Consider the following 17,023-nt stretch of genomic DNA (forward strand, 5'->3'; position numbering starts at 1 on the left):
TGTCTTTTGTGGCCCACACTTGAGCCTCCCATCAGCTAGAATCACAGGCATGGGCCACAACACTGCTTTATTTTATGCACGCTGTCTCCATTGGGTAAGCAGGCCCCTTGTGCTTTGTGGTGGTCCTTGAAGGTCCTTGAGATGCAGGGCCAGTTAGCTTCCTCCTGATGGCATGCAGGGATCTCTTCATATACCAGTCGAATGTCGAGGACACTGCAGTCTAGCCCAGCCAAAGACGGAGAAAGCTCACACCTATGTCCCTTCGTGCCCTCAGGTGACACATCTTTCAAAAATTGACGGCGATATCGCCCAGGCCACCCTGGACATCACCAACACCAACTGCAAAATAGACATGCATAAGAAGACGCTGGCAGAGATGGACAAGGAGGTAAAGAGGTTCAACGATCTCATCACCAACAGCGAGAGCGAGATCGCCCGGCGCACCATCCTCATTGAGAGGAAGCAGAGCCTCATCAACTTCTTCAACAAGCAGCTGGAACAGATGGTGTCGGAGCTGGGGGTGAGGCGCCGCCCAGAGCCCCGAGCCACGCCCTCTCCCCGCTCCCTTCCCCCATCACTGTAGTGAAGTGTCCCAAGTGTGAGGACTCTCTGAGCCCCTGGAGTCAATGCCTTGATTCATGGTTCTCCGTAGCCCCCTCCAAAAGAAGGCCTTCCGGGAGCTAGCTCAATCGGCAAGGCAGTTGCTTTGTCGTCATAAAGATGTGGGTCCACCCAGCACCCACAGTAAAAGCCAGGCAGGGGACCTCTGCACCCCAGAGCTGGGAAAGAGGCTGTAGTATTGCTGTGGCCTGTTGGCCAGTCAGTCTAATCAGCCAGTGAGTAACAGGTTCAGCAGGAGACGCTGTCTGAACAAACTAACACTCAGTGTGGAAACCTTACCTCCATGGCTACACAGGCGCGCACACAGACACAGACACACACACACACATATATATATATACACACACACACACACATATATATATACACACACACACACACACATATACACACACACATATATATATATATATATATATATATATATATATATATACATACCACACATAAGTAATAATAATAATGCACGCCCGTGGAGCCCAAGGCTCATGCTTCACTTTTATTAACTCCCCTCCAGGGGGAAGAAGCTGGACCCCTGGAACTGGAGATCAAAAGGCTGTCGAAGCTGACAGAAGAGTACAACACGGGAGTGGCTGAGGCGCAGATGACCTGGTTGCGCCTGCAGCAGGAACTGGTCCAGGTCACGCATGAGCGCGAGGAGCAGCTGGTGTCCGTGGACCAACTGAAGAAGGAGGTGCACATCATGGAACAAAAGAAGCTTCGCATAGAGAGTGAGCCTGGGGCGCTCTGGGGAAGGGGCCACACAGCACTAAGCTCTGCCAGCCACGCGAACCCCAGACCAGGCAGCACGCACCCGCACCCGTAATCCCAGCAGTCGGTAGGCTGTAAATTTGAGGCTGGCCTGGGCTAAATAGAAAAACCCTGTTTCAAAACAGAAGCAAAGCAAGCCATGAAAATGCTGAAGCCACCTTGTCTGTCAGCGTTTCTCACCTGTGCTCCCGAGGTCTGTGGGAGATGGAGACAAAACAGTCCTTCAGGGGAACTCTGAGGTCTGTGGACCTCAGACAAATGCAGCCAATCTCCTCAACCCCGCCCCTAACTATCGTTAGAGCCTTTTGTTCCCACCCACCCCAGACCTCAGAAGCACAGTTGAAAACCCTTAGCCACCGGTGGGTCCCACCGGGTTGACCCTGTGCTCACCAGCTGTATCTGAGACCCCAGGGCCTGCCAGCGTCACCACCAGCATACAGCATGTGACTGGAACTTCCTGGGTCCCACGTGGTCCAGTTAGGTTTCTCCGAAATGTCTGGAGCGACTGTGCTTGCCCACTTCCCAGAGATGTGGTGGGCTACATGCCCTCGCTGCAGCCCTTGGCTCCTCCTTGCAGCTACCTACCTGCTGGGGAGGATCAGGTGTGAGGCCCCCTGGCATGGAGGGGAAGAGAAGTGTGAGAAGGCAGAACTGACTGGATACAAAGCCCCCCCCAGCCCCACCCCGTGGGTGAGATCCGCAGAGACAAAGTTAACCACCTGCAAAGCCGTAGCTCTACGCCAGCCAAGGATACTGGTGTGGGCAGAATTGTGTGCACCCTGCTGCCTTTTTTTTTTTTTTCACCAAAAAGGGCAAGAGTATCTTTTGTCTTTCTTCTTCCTATCCCACCTTCCCCAAATACCCAGAGCATCTGAGCCCCCGACACCCCTGCTCTCAGCCCCGCCCACCCCAAGCTCCTCCCCACTCACCTCTGCTCTCTGCCTGGGCTTCTGCAGCACGTGGTCCTTGCAGTTCCCTCCAGAGACCAGGCTTTGGAAAAGAAAGTGCAGCAAGGCACACCACACACACACACACACACACACACACACACACACACACACACACACACACACACCATCCGTGGAGGAGCACCTGGCTGAATCAGACCGGATAGGAAGGAGCCACAGGAGGGCATGGCTGCTGCCTGCTGAGGACCCTAACCCTTCAATCCTCCGCTTGCCTGTCCCCTGCAGGCAAGATTGCACATGAGAAGAAGGAACAAAAGATAGTGAGCCGCCACATGAGGGACCTGGACAACGACCTGAGCAAGCTCAACATGCTGTTGGACAAGAACCGATGCAGTTCGGAAGAGCTGGAGCAGAACAATATAGCAACTGAGACGGAGTTTCTGCGCACGCTGAAGGCCAGTACTGCGCACTGCCCCCGTCAGGCACCGGCAGGGTATGGCGGAGGGCACGCCCGCATGCGCATCCTCCATCTGGGCAGCCTCCCTAGAGTGGCTTGCGGAGGGATCCGGATGTTGGTCTGAGGCCTGGCAGGTCCTGAGGGGCTCTAGAGGCCACCGCCCTGAGCCTTCCTCACAGCTCTCCTTGGTCCCCACAGGACTCAGAAAGAGAGACCATTCAAATGCAGGAAAAGCTGATGGAACTCTCTGAGGAAAAGGCCACCCTCCTCAACAGCTTCATGGAGGCAGAGTGAGTAGGGGTGCGGCCCGAGCTAAAGGTCGCCAGGCTTGTGAAGAGTCTGTGCTGAGGGATAGCCACCAAATATTGGCACCACTGGGTTATGTCTGAAGGCTGCCTTTATGAGCCGCAGGAGAACCACAGAACCACCATACACACCTGTAGAACACCTCTCGGCAGCATCCACCAGCCAGGCCACTTGCCTCTGGATATGGAGTGGTTTCTTTGAGATAAACTTTATAAAGTTAACCTAATTTTTATGGAGAAAAAAAACCCATCCCTAAGCATTTTACACTATGAACAAGCATTGAGAATAGAAAAGAAAAAAACCAGGGAGCTGGCTCAGTGGGATGAGGGAGCTTGCCGGATAAGCATGAGGACCCGAGTTCAAGTCCCCAGCACCCATGTAAGCCAGGCATGGTCAGGTGTGCCACAGCTCCAGATGATAGCGCTCTGGGCTCAGTGAGAGACCTTGTCCCCTGAGAATACATGAAGAACGCATTGAGCAGGAAACCCCATGTCTCCTGGCTTTGGTACGTGCACAAGTGCATGCCAAGCCCCCGGCAGAGGTGGGGTTTCTGTCACACACACACCCCAACTAAAACTGCTCTGCCTTTGACGCTGCCTCTTCTACCTCCAAAGGCACCAAATCATGCTGTGGGAGAAGAAAATCCAACTGGCCAAGGAGATGCGCAGCTCGGTGGATTCTGAGACCGGGCAGACAGAGATCCGTGCTATGAAGGCCGAGATCCACAGGATGAAGGTAAGCTGTCTCAGCACTGTGGGCACGGGTCGTCCCGTAGGCTGCACATTGGGCCACATCGGGAACCGGAGCCACCCTGCCAGTGACAGTCGTTGAGATTCCCAGGTGGGGACCTGCTGCTGCTGGACAGTGACTGCATTCTAGCAAATGTGGCTGCAAGCTCTGTGTCACCACCCACCTCTCACACCAGGATATGCCTACACTGTGCAGAATATAATCCTAGGACAGCCAGGAGATGCACGGCGCCTCGTAAACTGTTTTATCTCAACCCCAAGCAACCAAGGCCCTCTGGTCTTTTCAAAGACTGGTTGTAAAGCCTGGTTTCCCAGCCCACTAATCCCATTGTGGGACAAAGAGCCTCATATGGGCTGGTGTGGTGGTCACATCTCTAATATCTCTAATTTGAGGCCAGCCTGGTCTAAACAAGAAGTTTTTCAAGCTGGCTAGGATGACATAGTGAGACCCTATCTTAAAAAACAGTTGAGGAAACCAGGTCCAGAGAGCCCTCACCCCATCTCTGAGGTGTAGCTCGACTTCACTAAATGACAAGTGACTATCAGTTTAAGGTTCAAGACCTTAATTAAGGACAATAATAAGAGCCATTAGTGGCTAGAGAGATGGCCCAGTGGGTAAGAACACCGGCTATTCTCCGAGAGGTTCCAGGGTCAATTCCCAGCACCCATGTGACAGCTCACAACTGTCTGTAATTCCTGTCCCAGGGATCAGATGTCCCATACTGGCCTTCACGGGCACCAGGCATGAACATGGCATAAAGACACACGTGCAGGCAAGATGCCCATACACACAGAGTAAAAATTTAAATTAAAAACAAAAAACAAACAAACAAACAAAAAACCATCAGGGCTGGGGAGATGGCTCAGTGGGTAAGAGCACTTCCAGAGGTCTTAGTTCAATTCCCAGCAACCACACGGTGGCTCACAACCATCTGTAATGGGATCTGGGATCTGATGCCCTCTTCTGGTGTGTCTGAAGACAGCTACAGTGTGCTCACAAACATAAAATAAATAAATAATTCTTAAAAAAAAAAAACAAAAAACAAAAACAAAACCCTGAAGGTCAAGTCACTTTAAAAAAAAATAGATCAACTAATCAATTAGATTACCCAATCAAAGCAACATCATTTTCCATATTATGTAAAGGCCTCTGGCTGTTGGCTATTCTTTAGCTCTCACATATGAGCTGAGCAAGGACATAGTTTGGCATTAAGGTGCTTGTGTAGGAGTGAATGACTGCCAATTTGACAGGGCCTGCAGTCACCCAGAAGACGATGTCTGGGTGTGTACCTGTGAGGGATCATAGATTCCTTAGCCCTGGGCGTGCCTGTGAGGGGTTACAGTTGACTCGAGTCACCTGAACCATGGGCCCCACTGTGGCACGCACTGTAGTCCTGGACTCAATAAAGGAGACGGGGACCTGAGTGCCAGCATCCCTTGCTGCCTGTGGATGCGGCATGACCAGCCAGCCAAGCCCCTGCTCCCTTCCCCACCATGACGGACTGTACCCCTCAGAACCGCAACCCAGAATAAGTCCCTTCCCCTCTTAAACTCTTTTTTTTTTTTTTTTTTTTTTTGGTCAAGATATTTTGTCACAGCAAGAAAACAATTAATACATCTAGCATCTGTAAAATATGAGGACAGTCACCTCTGTCTATGCCTGGAATCCACCCTAGCATCCATGCAAGAGAATATCAAGTTCAAGGCCACCCTCAACTACACAGTGAGACCCTGTATCTCAACTACACAGTGAGACCCTGTACCAAAAAGCAAAAGCTATATCTAAAAAATCCTCAATTTAATATTCAGAGTATAGACAGGCTGGATATGGTGATGCAGACCTGTAGTGTAGACCTCGGGAGGCAGAGGCCGGAGGATCAGTGCCACGGACTACCCCAGTCCAGTACGGCGGGGGGGTGGGGGAGTATCCCTGGAATGAAGGTCCTCGAAGCTAGGTGGGTAGGGATTCGGCAGTGACAAACAGAAACAAACACAGAGGCAGTTTGAATCTGAGTGTGTTCTACAGCTCTCAAGCCAGGAAATTTGTATATTAAAGAACCAAACATTACATCTCTTAGAAACTAAATCCAAATGAAACAATCACAAATACCAACAAAAATCATTTGGCACAGTAAAGCACAAAAATCATCCAAGCACTACAACTCTGAAGCTATGTGTTCAGTGAATCGCAAACAGAACAGGTAACGTCATTGTAAATCATCAAAATAGAACAATTCCAAAAGGATGTATTCAGTGAGGGCTGTCGTCCAAGGCTAGTGGCATGTTTCCAAGAGCAGGTTAATAAATCTTTATGGTCAGTGCTCTTAACTGCGGAACTAACCCTCCAGCCCCATGGTCAATTATTATTTTACTTCTAATGCCTGATTTTTTTAAATAAATCTTCAACACATAAATTTAAACTATTTTAATTCTTTCTAATTAAGGCTTCCTTTACCATATACCAAAACCAACCTCCGATGACACACGTGTAGCCATATGAAATTTTATTGTTGGAAAAACTTTTATCTATCATCATAGTTTTGTAAATGATTTAGAAAGTAAAGCGTTGGTTTCCCCAGGGATGAGGTCATGTTAGTGACCCCATCTCTAGGGATGCTTCCTTACCCATTATTCTCACTTAAGATCTTAGCTTGGGCTTCGAGGAACATGTAAATAAGAAAAGGAATAAGAGAAAACAAAACAGAGAGATTGCCATGAGAACCACGGCTCAATAATTTTTCTCTGGCGAAAAGTTCCACAGCCGGTTCCAGGAGGCCTCCCCCTTTTGAGGTCGGTCGCCTCAGTGTGCGGAACTTGTCACACAGATCCTACTGGAGGTGGTGTGGCAGATCAGGAGTTCAAAGTCATCCGGCTACAAAGAGACATCAACGTCATTTTGGCCTACACGAGACCCTTCAAAAGAAAAGCACAGAATCGGAGCGATTGCTGCAGCAAACAGCAATCTAATCCCCACCCCACCCCCACCCCCGGGGTGGAGGGAAAGCAGAGGGGCTCCTCCCCCTCTGCCTCCAGAAGCCTGGCATGCTAATTACTAAATAAGCTCACAGGGGTCAGTGTCTCCTCCACACATGCAGAAGGTGTGGTTTGCTCCACTTCCACAAACCCGCATACACACTTCTGCAGCATGTAACAGGCAGAGGCAATCCCAGCCTCAGCTGTGACAGGCAGCACCTCACTGGTGATTGCTGGGACCCAGGTTGATAGATCCAAGGCCATTTCAGTCCTAACTGTCAGCTCACCTACCAGGTGACCCTCACCATGTTCCAAACTCCACAACACAGAGCCACAGAGACCACCAGCTGGGCATGACATGCCATAGTGAGGCAAGGACACATGGCTTGCTTTCTTTTTAAAGATTTTGTTATTGCGAGCTAGTCGTAGTCAGCACTTGGGAAGCAGATATCTGAGAATTCAAGGCCAGCCTGGTCTAACAGCCAGAGCTACATGAGACCCTGTCTTTAAAAAAAAAAAAAAAAACCTTTTATTTTTGATTATGTATATATGGATGTGTGTTCGCATAGGGGCACATGTGTATGTGCAACCTGAAGAGACCAGAAGTGTCAGGTCCCACCCCCACCACCCCCGAAGCTGGAGTTATAGGCAGTTGTGGAACCAAATTCGGGCCCTCTGCAAGAGCAGCAAGTGTTCTCTAACAACTGAAGCATCTCTCCAGCCCTCACTCCCTCCACAGCCTGTTTGGTAATTGATGTTGGATAAATTGGTAACTAGTGAGGTTCATCTGGCTGTTCACCTTTGTCTAGGTCAGCACCGAGACTTCCTCTTACTGCGTTGAGGTATGGCCACTCAGGGCATGCTCTGTCCACAAGTCCCCATTAAATCCTCCTGTAACCCTAGGTCTGTCTGTCACTTCCCACCCCCCGCCCCGTTTCCGGTTCCTCCTGTACCGACCATCAGTTTTCCAGTGCTGAGTGGAGTTTTTTAGATCCAGTGAGGGGTCCCGAGAGAAGCAAACCCAACAGGACGTTTGTCCAGTCATGCTCCATTCTGTCAGTAATGTGCCTGCACACAACGATGTTCCCATAGCAGACCTAGGAGGGCCAGCACTGCAAGTCAGCCCAGATCCACAGACTGAGGAGCCCATGCAGCTCCAGGACAACAGCGGAACACGCTCCACTGCAGCCTTGAGGGTTTACATCTCCCAACATCTTCCCAGCCACACCCACTAAGGAGGCTGGGTCTTGGCTCAGTCTGCTGCTGCGCATGCTCATGCATGACCTCTTCTGCAGGCTGCCTCACAGATACACTCAGCAATCTGGGCAGCCCTTGGACCAATCAAACAGACACTTAAAAGCAAATATTGAAATCTCCCCCTTCCTGAAAACTAGATTACCTGAGGTTGGATAGGAATCCTCAACTTTTAGGCGACCTGTCAGATTGCGCATGCGCGTTGTCACGTGACAGCATTCTGTTTCAGTCGTTTCCCAGGGATCAGCGCCAGTTTTGGGTGTTGTCAGTTGTTGACACTTGCTTACTTATTGCCCTTCTGTTTTGTTTTATGTACGTGTGTGTATGCACATCTGTGTGTGAACACTGGTGTGTGTACTTGTGTGCGTAGAAGCCAAGACATCCTCGGGGGCATCGGTCACTCCCTTTGAGACAGGGTCTCTCACTGGCCAGGAGCTCACCAGTTAGCTCGCACTGACTGGCCAATGGGTCCCAGGAGTCCACCCCCGCCCCCTCACATCCCCGTCACAACCTCTCCAGCACCGGGATTACAAGCATGCGCGCTCAGCCACACCTGACACTTCCGTGTGAGTTTTGAGAATCAAAGCCAAGTCTTTACTCTTCCGAGGCAAACACTACGCAGGCTGAGCACCCTGCTTTCCTTTTTAAAAACCATCTTCATTCATTCAACACACTAAACCTTCACACAATTCTATATGCTTATTTACACCAGCTACAAATACCCCTGCGGCTCTAGGCAGTTTCCCTTGCAGACCACAATCCATGCTCACATACCCTGGCCCCCAGCCTCTGACCCCAGACTCCCCACACACACCCAGCTTCTTCAAGCGTCACTGTTTTCTCCCATCCAAAGAGTCATGACATTGCTAACCACACCCCCCCTCTCTAGACAGAGTCCACCTGCCCTCTCAACATGCCTGGCAGAGAACCTGGCTTGTCATCCTACTCTCCTCCTGCCTCCGGCCATCCCTTTGTACCGTCTTTGAGAATATCCACACCTTCTCCATCAATGTGCACAGTCCCCCAGACTCCTTGAAGCCTTCTCTGCATGCCTGATGCCTCACTGGCCAGTGTTAAAGGCAGACAAGCCCGGAAGGGTGGGCTGCCCACCCTCAGCATCCCACCTCGCCCCATCCGTCTTGTGTCCCCAGGTTAGGCACGGGCAGCTACTGAAGCAGCAGGAGAAGATGATCCGTGACATGGAGTTGGCTGTGGCCCGCAGGGAGACCATCGTCGTCCAGGCTGAAGGGCAGAGCAAGATAGACAAGAAAGTAATCACCAAGACAGAGTTCCACTACCAGCAGCGCGAGCTGCAGAAGAAAGTCAGGGAGATGCACAAGGTACGGCCTGCTCTTCCTCCACCCCCAGGACCCAGTGACGTGAGCAATGTGTTCCTGCCCTGGCTGCATGCCTGTATTAGAGGTGGGGCTCAGACACACGTTAGGGTTCACCTTTCCTCACTTCATATGGTCGGCAGGCATCTCCAGCCATCCCCACTAGCTGGCCTGAGGCATCTGCTCGCACCTGGTCACCCCAGCAGGACACAGAGAGTGGCCACCTGCCTGCTCTGGCTTGTCCACTCAATTCTGAGGGACACGGGAGGAGCAGCAGACCTTGGATCATGGTCCATAATGTCCACCCATTCCCAAGTTCCCTTCTCCCCATTCCTGAGGGTCAAGGTCACTGCTGCTTCATCTTACCTGTGACAGAGTAGAGACGGGAGGGAAGATGTGAGCTTCAGGACTGAACAAAGCAACCCCTCCCATGCCGGTGGCACATGCCGCTGTGTCTTCTGCGCCAGGGCCCCTCACCCCGCCCGGTGAAGAGGTGGCATCTGTCAGAGCATCAGCACTCGATGGATGCTTCTGAGCACACTGGCTGAAGCCGCTCTTGGCTCTGTCACTAGGAATCTGTCTTGGGTCCAGCAGACTATCCACACTGGGCACCACCCAGCACACAAGAGGCCACTTCCTGCTAGCAGAAACAGACTCTAGGGATCCTGAAAGAGCCTTGAAAAAAATCCCAGTACTCAAGAGGAGATGGGAATGTGGCAGCTTCCTCCCTAAAAGAGGGCTAGGCACACAGCTCAGGGCCCACTCCCCTCCCAGGCCAGGGCCCTGGGATGAAAGCTCCCAGTTGTCCCGAAGTCCCCACTAATAGGCCCTTGGGCCCTGGGCATATTTGGGACCTTTGGAACACCACTGGAAGAAACGGGAGGAGTACCCACTTCCTGGGAGTCAGATGGTCACGCGTAACAGTGTGTATAAGGTGGTGGTATTAAGAAGACGCTTCATGATCCATGACGTGGAGCTGGCTGAGGCCGGCAGGGAGACCATCGTCATCTAGGTCAAGAGATCTGGGAGTGTGGCCTCCTCGCCGCCATTCCCTCATGACCAGGGCGTATTGTCTCACCTGTCTGCCTCAGCTTACTGACCTGTGGAATCCACTTTATAGAATCATCCAGAGAACCAAACAGAACTGAGCGAGTCCCTGTAGCAGCAGGATGTATGGCACACACCTACGAGTCCACCGTTCAGGCAGAGACAGGGGAATTGCCTCAAGTTCAAAGCCAGCTCGGGCTATATGTGAGAGCCGGTCTCAAAACAATAGTACATGTAAAAGTCGCTATAGAGTACCTCCTATATAGGGCAAGATCAACTGAACAGAGCCACTCGTGTGGACAGGTGTGACTGGACGCTTCCAGAGGGAGGTGACAGAGAGGCATGTCTTAGTCTTCATTCACTACACCTGGTGGCCTCTCCTGTACCTTCCTCAGCTTCCTGCTGCGTGTCCAACCTGCCCTAGCTGCCCTCTCAGTCCCTGCCAGAACCTCTGTCCTCTCTGCCCCACACCCAGAACCAGGCATCAGTGGGCCTCGCGTCCCGCTGGCCACACGCAGCATGGCCTCCACCTTCTATCCACCAATGGGGCCCTCTCCCCCTTCCACCAGTCCCTCTTCAAGTTCTGTGTTCCCAGAAGGCCGCTAAGGGTTACTGTGTGTAGTTAGTTCACCATTATCCTGACTCCCAGCCAGCCACCAAACACTGCCAGGACCTTCCTTGTCCTGGTAACATGACTTCCTCTGATGGCCCCAAGCTTATTCCTGCCACTCTGCCGTGAACACTCCCAGAGAAGCCATGTCCTGTTTGAGCTCTGCAGAGGAGCCCGGCTCCACCGCAGACCAGCCCGCTCCTACCATCCTTCCTTACACTTCCCACATAGCCTCAGCTCTTCCTGGCATCAAAGGCTTCAGGGCTGACCTCAGTCCCCACGTCCCTGTGCTCCTTGAAACCACACACTTGCACAGACTGCTTTCCCCACACCATCTGTGAAGCTGCAGCCTCCCTAGTTGGCACTGTTGGCCTCTAGGTAGACACTGCTGTCTCAGGGGCCCACCCCCACGCCCAGTATACATCCCCCATATATACATTATATACATAAGCTCTGTGGCTTTTGGATTCCTTTTTGGGAATTGTGGTGGTTTGGATAAGATGCATAGTCTTGGGCATTTGACTACTTGGGTACTGAATACCTGGTCTCCTGGGATGGATTGTAAATGCTTGGCCTAGGGAATGGCATGATTAGGGGGTGTGGCTCTGTTAGAGTAGGTGTGTCACTGTGGGTGTGGGCTAAACGACCCTCACCCTAGCTGCCTGGAAGTTAGTCTTCCACTAGCAGCCTTCAGATGAAGATGTAGAACTCTCAGCTCCTCTTGTACCTGCCATGGATGCTGCCATGCTCCTGCCTTGATGATACTCGACTGAACCTCTGAACATGTAAGCCAGCCCCAATTAAGTGTTGTCCTTTATAAGAGTTGCCTTGGTCATGGTATCTGTTCACAGCAGTAAAACCCTAACCAAGACATACTCCATTGGTGGTGCTGAATACTTGGTCCCCCCATTGGTGGTGCTGAATACTTGGTCCCCCCATTGGTGGTGCTGAATACTTGGTCCCCTGGCTTGTGGTACTGTTTGGGGAGGTTTAGGAGGTGTAAGCTTGCTGAAGGAAGTCCATCAGTGGTGGTGCTTTGGCAGGTTAAACCCTTCCCCTGCCTTCCAGTTCATATTCTCTCTGCTTCGTGTTTGCGGTTGAAGATGTGAGGCCTCGGCTTTCTGCTCCAGCCGCCCCTCCTCTGCTCTGCCCTCACGGACTCCTACCGCACTCTGGAATATTAGCCCAAATAAACCATTCCTTCTCTAAGTGGCCATGGTCGTGGTGTTCTCTCACAGCCATAGAAAAGTGACTGAGACAGGAACTCCCCCCAACCCCCTAGAACAAGGACTCTGAGGCCCTTGGCTGATCCTTAGCCAGCACCTCTGTCTGCCAAGTGACGTGGATGCTGGAGTGCACCAAGTCCTGTTTCTCTCCCAGGCCACAGATGACTGCACCAACACCATCTCAGAACTGGAAGAAACTCAAAAGTTCCTAAGCAGCTCCCTCCAGGAGAAGCAGCAACTGCTGTCAGAAATGCAGGCTACCACAGATGTTCTTGAAGAGGAGATCAACCAGCTAACAGCTCTCAAACGGCAGGTAAATATCTTGGGAGGTGCCTGGACCGGAAGCATCCAGGCAGGGTGGCCACCCTAGGAGAAGCCTGTGCGTTCCCAGGCGGAAATCTTTCCGCGTCCAGCCACACCTTTGGCCAATGAGCACCACCTACTCACCTTCACATCCTTTGTGGGTCGTTCACCACGCACAGCGTTCTGATCTCGACCTGTTATTGGCTGGGCAACATTCTGGATGCCAGAGCCACCAAATAGAACCAAGTCCCTAGCTGTATTGAAGAGTTCCTTCTTGGAACACAAAGATGGAGAGGGTGTCAAGGCCTTAGAGTAGATAGAATCAAGGGGCCGAGCTTTTGAGAGGAACAGTTCAGGAAGGCACTGTGGGAACCATGATTGAGTCAAGACTTCAAGGAGGTGGGAGGAGAAGCGGAAGGTGGGACAGCGGGGCCAAGAGGGCCTGCCCAGACCACACCGAGCCTTGTGAGGTCCGAGATACTGACCTTGGGAGATGGCAGAGAGCTCTAGGTCGAGGGTGAGCTGGAATCAAGATGATCACACACACACACACACACACACACATACACACACACACACACACACACACATACACACACACACACACACACACACATACACACACACACACACACACACACACACACACACACACACACACACACACACGGCTCTGGAACAGCATGGGGCAGACCATCAAGAGTAGACTTCAGAGCCCGGCAGTGGTAGCACACGCCTTTAATCCAAGCACTTGGGAGGCAGAGGGAGGCAGATTTCTGAGTTCCAGGCCAGCCTGGTCTACAGACTGAGTTCCAGGACAGCCAGGGCTACACAAAGAAACCCTGTCTCAAAACAAAACAAAACAAAACAAAACAAAATAAGAGAGTAGACTTCAGAGGCATGGCAAACCTGAATGAATCCCAGTGTCTGAGTCTGCATGTAATTCAGAAGTTGCCCCACTGGGCAACTCCAGAGTGGGTGGGTTAGGGACCAGAGTCCTCCTGACTTCCGAGGACAGACATAGGGTCTTTTTCCCACACAGAACCTTCTGGAGATCGTGACCCTGCAGACCCGTGGCAAGCACCTGCAGGCCGCCATTGAGGGGAAATATGTGTTCCTGCACCGCAACAGCAGGTCCCAGCTGATGGAGCGTAAGCGCCTGAGCGTCCGGCTGTCCCAGCTCAACAAGGTCCTCTCCAGCGTGCAGGAAGACTACCCCCAGTACCAGGAGGTGCTGCAGAGCATTCAACAGAAGATCGCCACCAAGCTGGAGACCCCAGAGCCCTCCTAGACAGCACCGGGCCTGCACCTTTCAGGGCTGACTTGCGGGCAGACCCAGGGAGTCACCACATGTTCTGAAAAAGCCACGTGTCTCCTAGAGCGACACCCAGTCTAAGAAACACCGGCAGGCCAGACACGTGATTCAAAGCCTCTCTGCTGTTCACACCAGGTGTAAAGCAGCCACCGGATCCGACGCTCTGAGCACGCCCACATTACCTGGGTGTGAAAAAAACCCACTCTCCTGTTGGACTTAAAACCATCCTGTTGGCAGTCCTACGGTCACATCAGTGCCTCTCACTGTCCTGGGACAGACCCTCAATTTTGCGGAGCAAGTAATGCAGAGAAGAAGCCAGGAGTAAGGTGGACTTATTTGAGCCCTGGGAATGCCTGTTCCAGCCCTCTGAAGCCCAGAAGATACCCTCATTCTCCACTCCACAGAAAGCTCGGCCTTCTCCTGCCCCCATTTCCCAGGAAGCCTTAAATTAGACAGAAACCCAAAGACCGAAGCCGTGGGACCCAGAAGTCCAAGGATAGCAAATGCCTATGGAGCAGAAACTACTTCAGAAAAGGGACACCTGTCTCTCATCCACCGACCTCTGACCTCTCTTCTTCACCTCTGCCTCCCCTACCCTGGGGTTTCTGGGCACCAGTTACCTTTTTCCTTGTGTAGATGAGAAACGGATTATTTCAGTTTTAAACTTGAACAGCAGAAAAAATAAAGTTTACAAAAGCTGTTTCTGGTCAGAAGAGTTAAGACACATTTACCTTAAAATTTATATCTATCAGGGCGTGGTGGCGCACGCCTTTAATCCCAGCACTGGGGAGGCAGAGGCAGGCGGATTTCTGAGTTCGAGGCCAGCCTGGTCTACAAAGTGAGTTCCAGGACAGCCAGGGCTACACAGAGAAACCCTGTCTCGGGAAAAAAAAAAAAAAAAGATTTATATCTAAAAGCCGGGCAGTGGTGGTGGGAGCCTTTATTCCCAGCACTTGGGAGACAGAGGCAGGCAGATTTCTGAGTTCCAGCCTGGTCTACAGAGTGAGTTCCAGGACAGCCAGGGATACACAGAGAAACCCTGTCTCGAAAAAACAAACAAACAAACAAAAAGATTGATATCTTTTTCTTTTTTTTTTTTCTTTTTTGTTTTTTTGTTTTTTTGAGACAGGGTTTCTCTGTGTAGCCCTGGCTGTCCTGGAACTCACTTTGTAGTCCAGGCTGGCCTCGAACTCAGAAATCTGCCTGCCTTTGCCTCCCCAGTGCTGGGATTAAAGGTGTGTGCCACCACTGCCCAGCAAAAGGTTGATATCTAAAAACAGCCAAGCAGCTGGGGAGACCCCAGCCCCACCCACCCTATTCATCCCTCCACAAACACACACACACACACACACACACACACACACCCTGCTCCAACACAAGAGCTCCACTCACCCGCCTACCCCGCCCTGGACACACCCACCGAAACGTGGCCTTCTCCAGTACTTGCTGTTTAGAAATGAAAGCTAGCCTGGAGAGATGGCTCAGTGGTTAAGGGCACTGATTGCTCTTCCAGGTTCCCTGAGTTCAATTCCCAGCAATCACATGGTGGCTCACAACCATCTGTAATGGAATCTGGTGCCCTCTTCTGACGTGCAGGAAGAACACTGTTCATAGTAAATAAATTTTTTTAAAAAAAGAAAGGAGCGACGGAGGGAGGGAGGGGGGGAGGGAGGATGGAAGGAAGGAAGGAAGGAAGGAAGGAAGGAAGGAAGGAAGGAAGGAAGAAAGGAAGGAAGGAAGGAAGGTGAAAGCAGCAGCTGTTTCAGTAGTGCACCTGTAAGCTCTGGCTGGGCTTGTTTTAGAGTTTTCTGATCGTCTGACAGCCCTAGGGAACTAGGCTCAGCCGCCTGTCTCCAGTACCAATTAAAGAGACAACAGTGAACAGCAGAGAAAGGGGGTTTAGTTGGTGTGGCCACTTTGGGAGGTAAAACAGATGGGAATGGAACAAATTGGGGGCGGGGGTGTGTCCTGGTGTGAGCTCTAACTCTGAATAGGGCAGAAGAGCTGTGTAGCCAAGCATGCTTGGTCACGGGACGCTCCTGTCTGTTAGGAGACCTCTGCAGAGCAGGGGTTTCCCTGTCGGACCCCAGAATAGGCACAAGCCACCAGGAACAAAGGTGAAGAACAGCAGCAAATGACTCGGCAGGTGTAAGGGGGGATGGGCGGGCCCAAGACAGGGTCTCTGTGTACCGTTGGCTATCCTGGAACTCACTCTGTATGTACACCAGGCTGTCCTGAAAATCAGAGCTCCACTTGCTTCTGCCTCACAGTGCTGGGATCAAAGGCGTGTGCTGCCATTGTTGGCTGCTGGTGTCATTTTTAAGAAGAGAGAAGGGGCCGGGCGTGGTGGCGCACGCCTTTAATCCCAGCACCCGGGAGGCAGAGGCAGGCGGATTTCTGAGTTCGAGGCCAGCCTGGTCTACACAGAGAAACCCTGTCTCAAAAAACCACACAAAAAAAAAAAAAAAAAAAAAAGAAGAGAGAAGGGGAGGCCTGTGTTAGGATGGGCTAGCATGCGGTGGTAAGGTTTGGTTTGGTGTATTAATTACATGAACCAAAGGGGGCTTCGGATTGCTGGACTTCAATACTTTAACAGCTGGCCCCTGGCAGTCAGCCTTAGGCGGAGGAAGTGGCCAAATAAGGGAAGAGACCTTGATGGCTAGCTTTAGGAATGTAATCTAATGTTTGTTTGTTTTGTTTTGTTTTGTTTTTCTTTAGCAAGGCAGAGGGAATGGGCACAAGGGAAAGATTGCCAGAGCCAAGCTCAGCACATTCAAGCTGGCCAGAGTCCATCCACCTTCCCTCGCTGGCCAGTCCTCTTGGCTCTCATTATCCTGCCTGCACACACTGTGCTCCGACAAGCTGCCAGAGCTGAGGACACCGTCTTCTCAGGCCTTTCTCCTCTCCCAGCATGGGATGGGGAGGGGGGCGTTGAATTTCTTGGTGTACATTGTTTCAAAAGTTTGACAGCCAGAGGCACAAATGCCCCTCCACCCCCCAGTGGTCCCAGCAGTACAGGAGAGTCAGGGCCTTGCACATGGTAGGCCAGTGCTCTACCCCTATCTACATCCGGCCTGCCAACTTTGGTTTTTGAAACAGAGTTTCACCAGGTGTCGTATGCTGGCCTCAAATTGTCAATCTTTCTTGCT

General features: G+C 51.7%; 1 protein-coding gene and 2 long non-coding RNA genes across 10 annotated transcripts in view; 1 reads left to right on the forward strand and 2 right to left on the reverse strand.

Moving 5' to 3' along the window:
- Ccdc40 (coiled-coil domain containing 40) overlaps positions 1 to 14,584 on the forward strand; it is a 36,759-nt gene extending 22,175 nt beyond the window's left edge. For 3 of the 5 annotated variants that reach the window (XM_017314400.2, XM_006532698.3, XM_030245744.1), the window contains 8 exons: positions 275 to 520; positions 1,139 to 1,352; positions 2,586 to 2,755; positions 2,956 to 3,047; positions 3,678 to 3,798; positions 9,191 to 9,379; positions 12,411 to 12,569; positions 13,602 to 14,584. In XM_017314400.2, coding sequence (XP_017169889.1) covers positions 275 to 520; positions 1,139 to 1,352; positions 2,586 to 2,755; positions 2,956 to 3,047; positions 3,678 to 3,798; positions 9,191 to 9,379; positions 12,411 to 12,569; positions 13,602 to 13,850 — 1,440 coding nt within the window. In that variant the 3' untranslated portion in view covers positions 13,851 to 14,584. Of the gene's footprint in view, positions 1 to 274; positions 521 to 1,138; positions 1,353 to 2,585; positions 2,794 to 2,955; positions 3,048 to 3,677; positions 3,799 to 9,190; positions 9,380 to 12,410; positions 12,570 to 13,601 lie in introns of those variants that run through there. The other 2 variants (NM_001364767.1, XR_388387.3) reach the window with 2 other exon arrangements.
- On the reverse strand, positions 53 to 2,771 carry Gm35932 (predicted gene, 35932). Of its 4 annotated transcripts, none has more exons than NR_168664.1 (3): positions 2,322 to 2,771; positions 1,783 to 1,980; positions 53 to 1,503 (listed from the first exon to the last, which is right to left on the reverse strand). It is a non-coding gene; the product is annotated as a predicted gene, 35932 (long non-coding RNA). The 4 variants fall into 4 exon arrangements; NR_168665.1 differs by having other exon boundaries at positions 1,783 to 2,006; NR_168666.1 differs by having other exon boundaries at positions 53 to 1,540; positions 1,783 to 2,006.
- Gm46303 lies at positions 6,252 to 9,195 on the reverse strand. The gene is made up of 2 exons (XR_003949826.1): positions 8,185 to 9,195; positions 6,252 to 7,882 (listed from the first exon to the last, which is right to left on the reverse strand). It is a non-coding gene; the product is annotated as a predicted gene, 46303 (long non-coding RNA).
- Positions 14,585 to 17,023: the final 2,439 nt, after the last annotated feature.

Source organism: Mus musculus, chromosome 11, assembly GCF_000001635.26.
Source record: "Mus musculus strain C57BL/6J chromosome 11, GRCm38.p6 C57BL/6J".
NCBI lineage: Eukaryota > Metazoa > Chordata > Mammalia > Rodentia > Muridae > Mus > Mus musculus.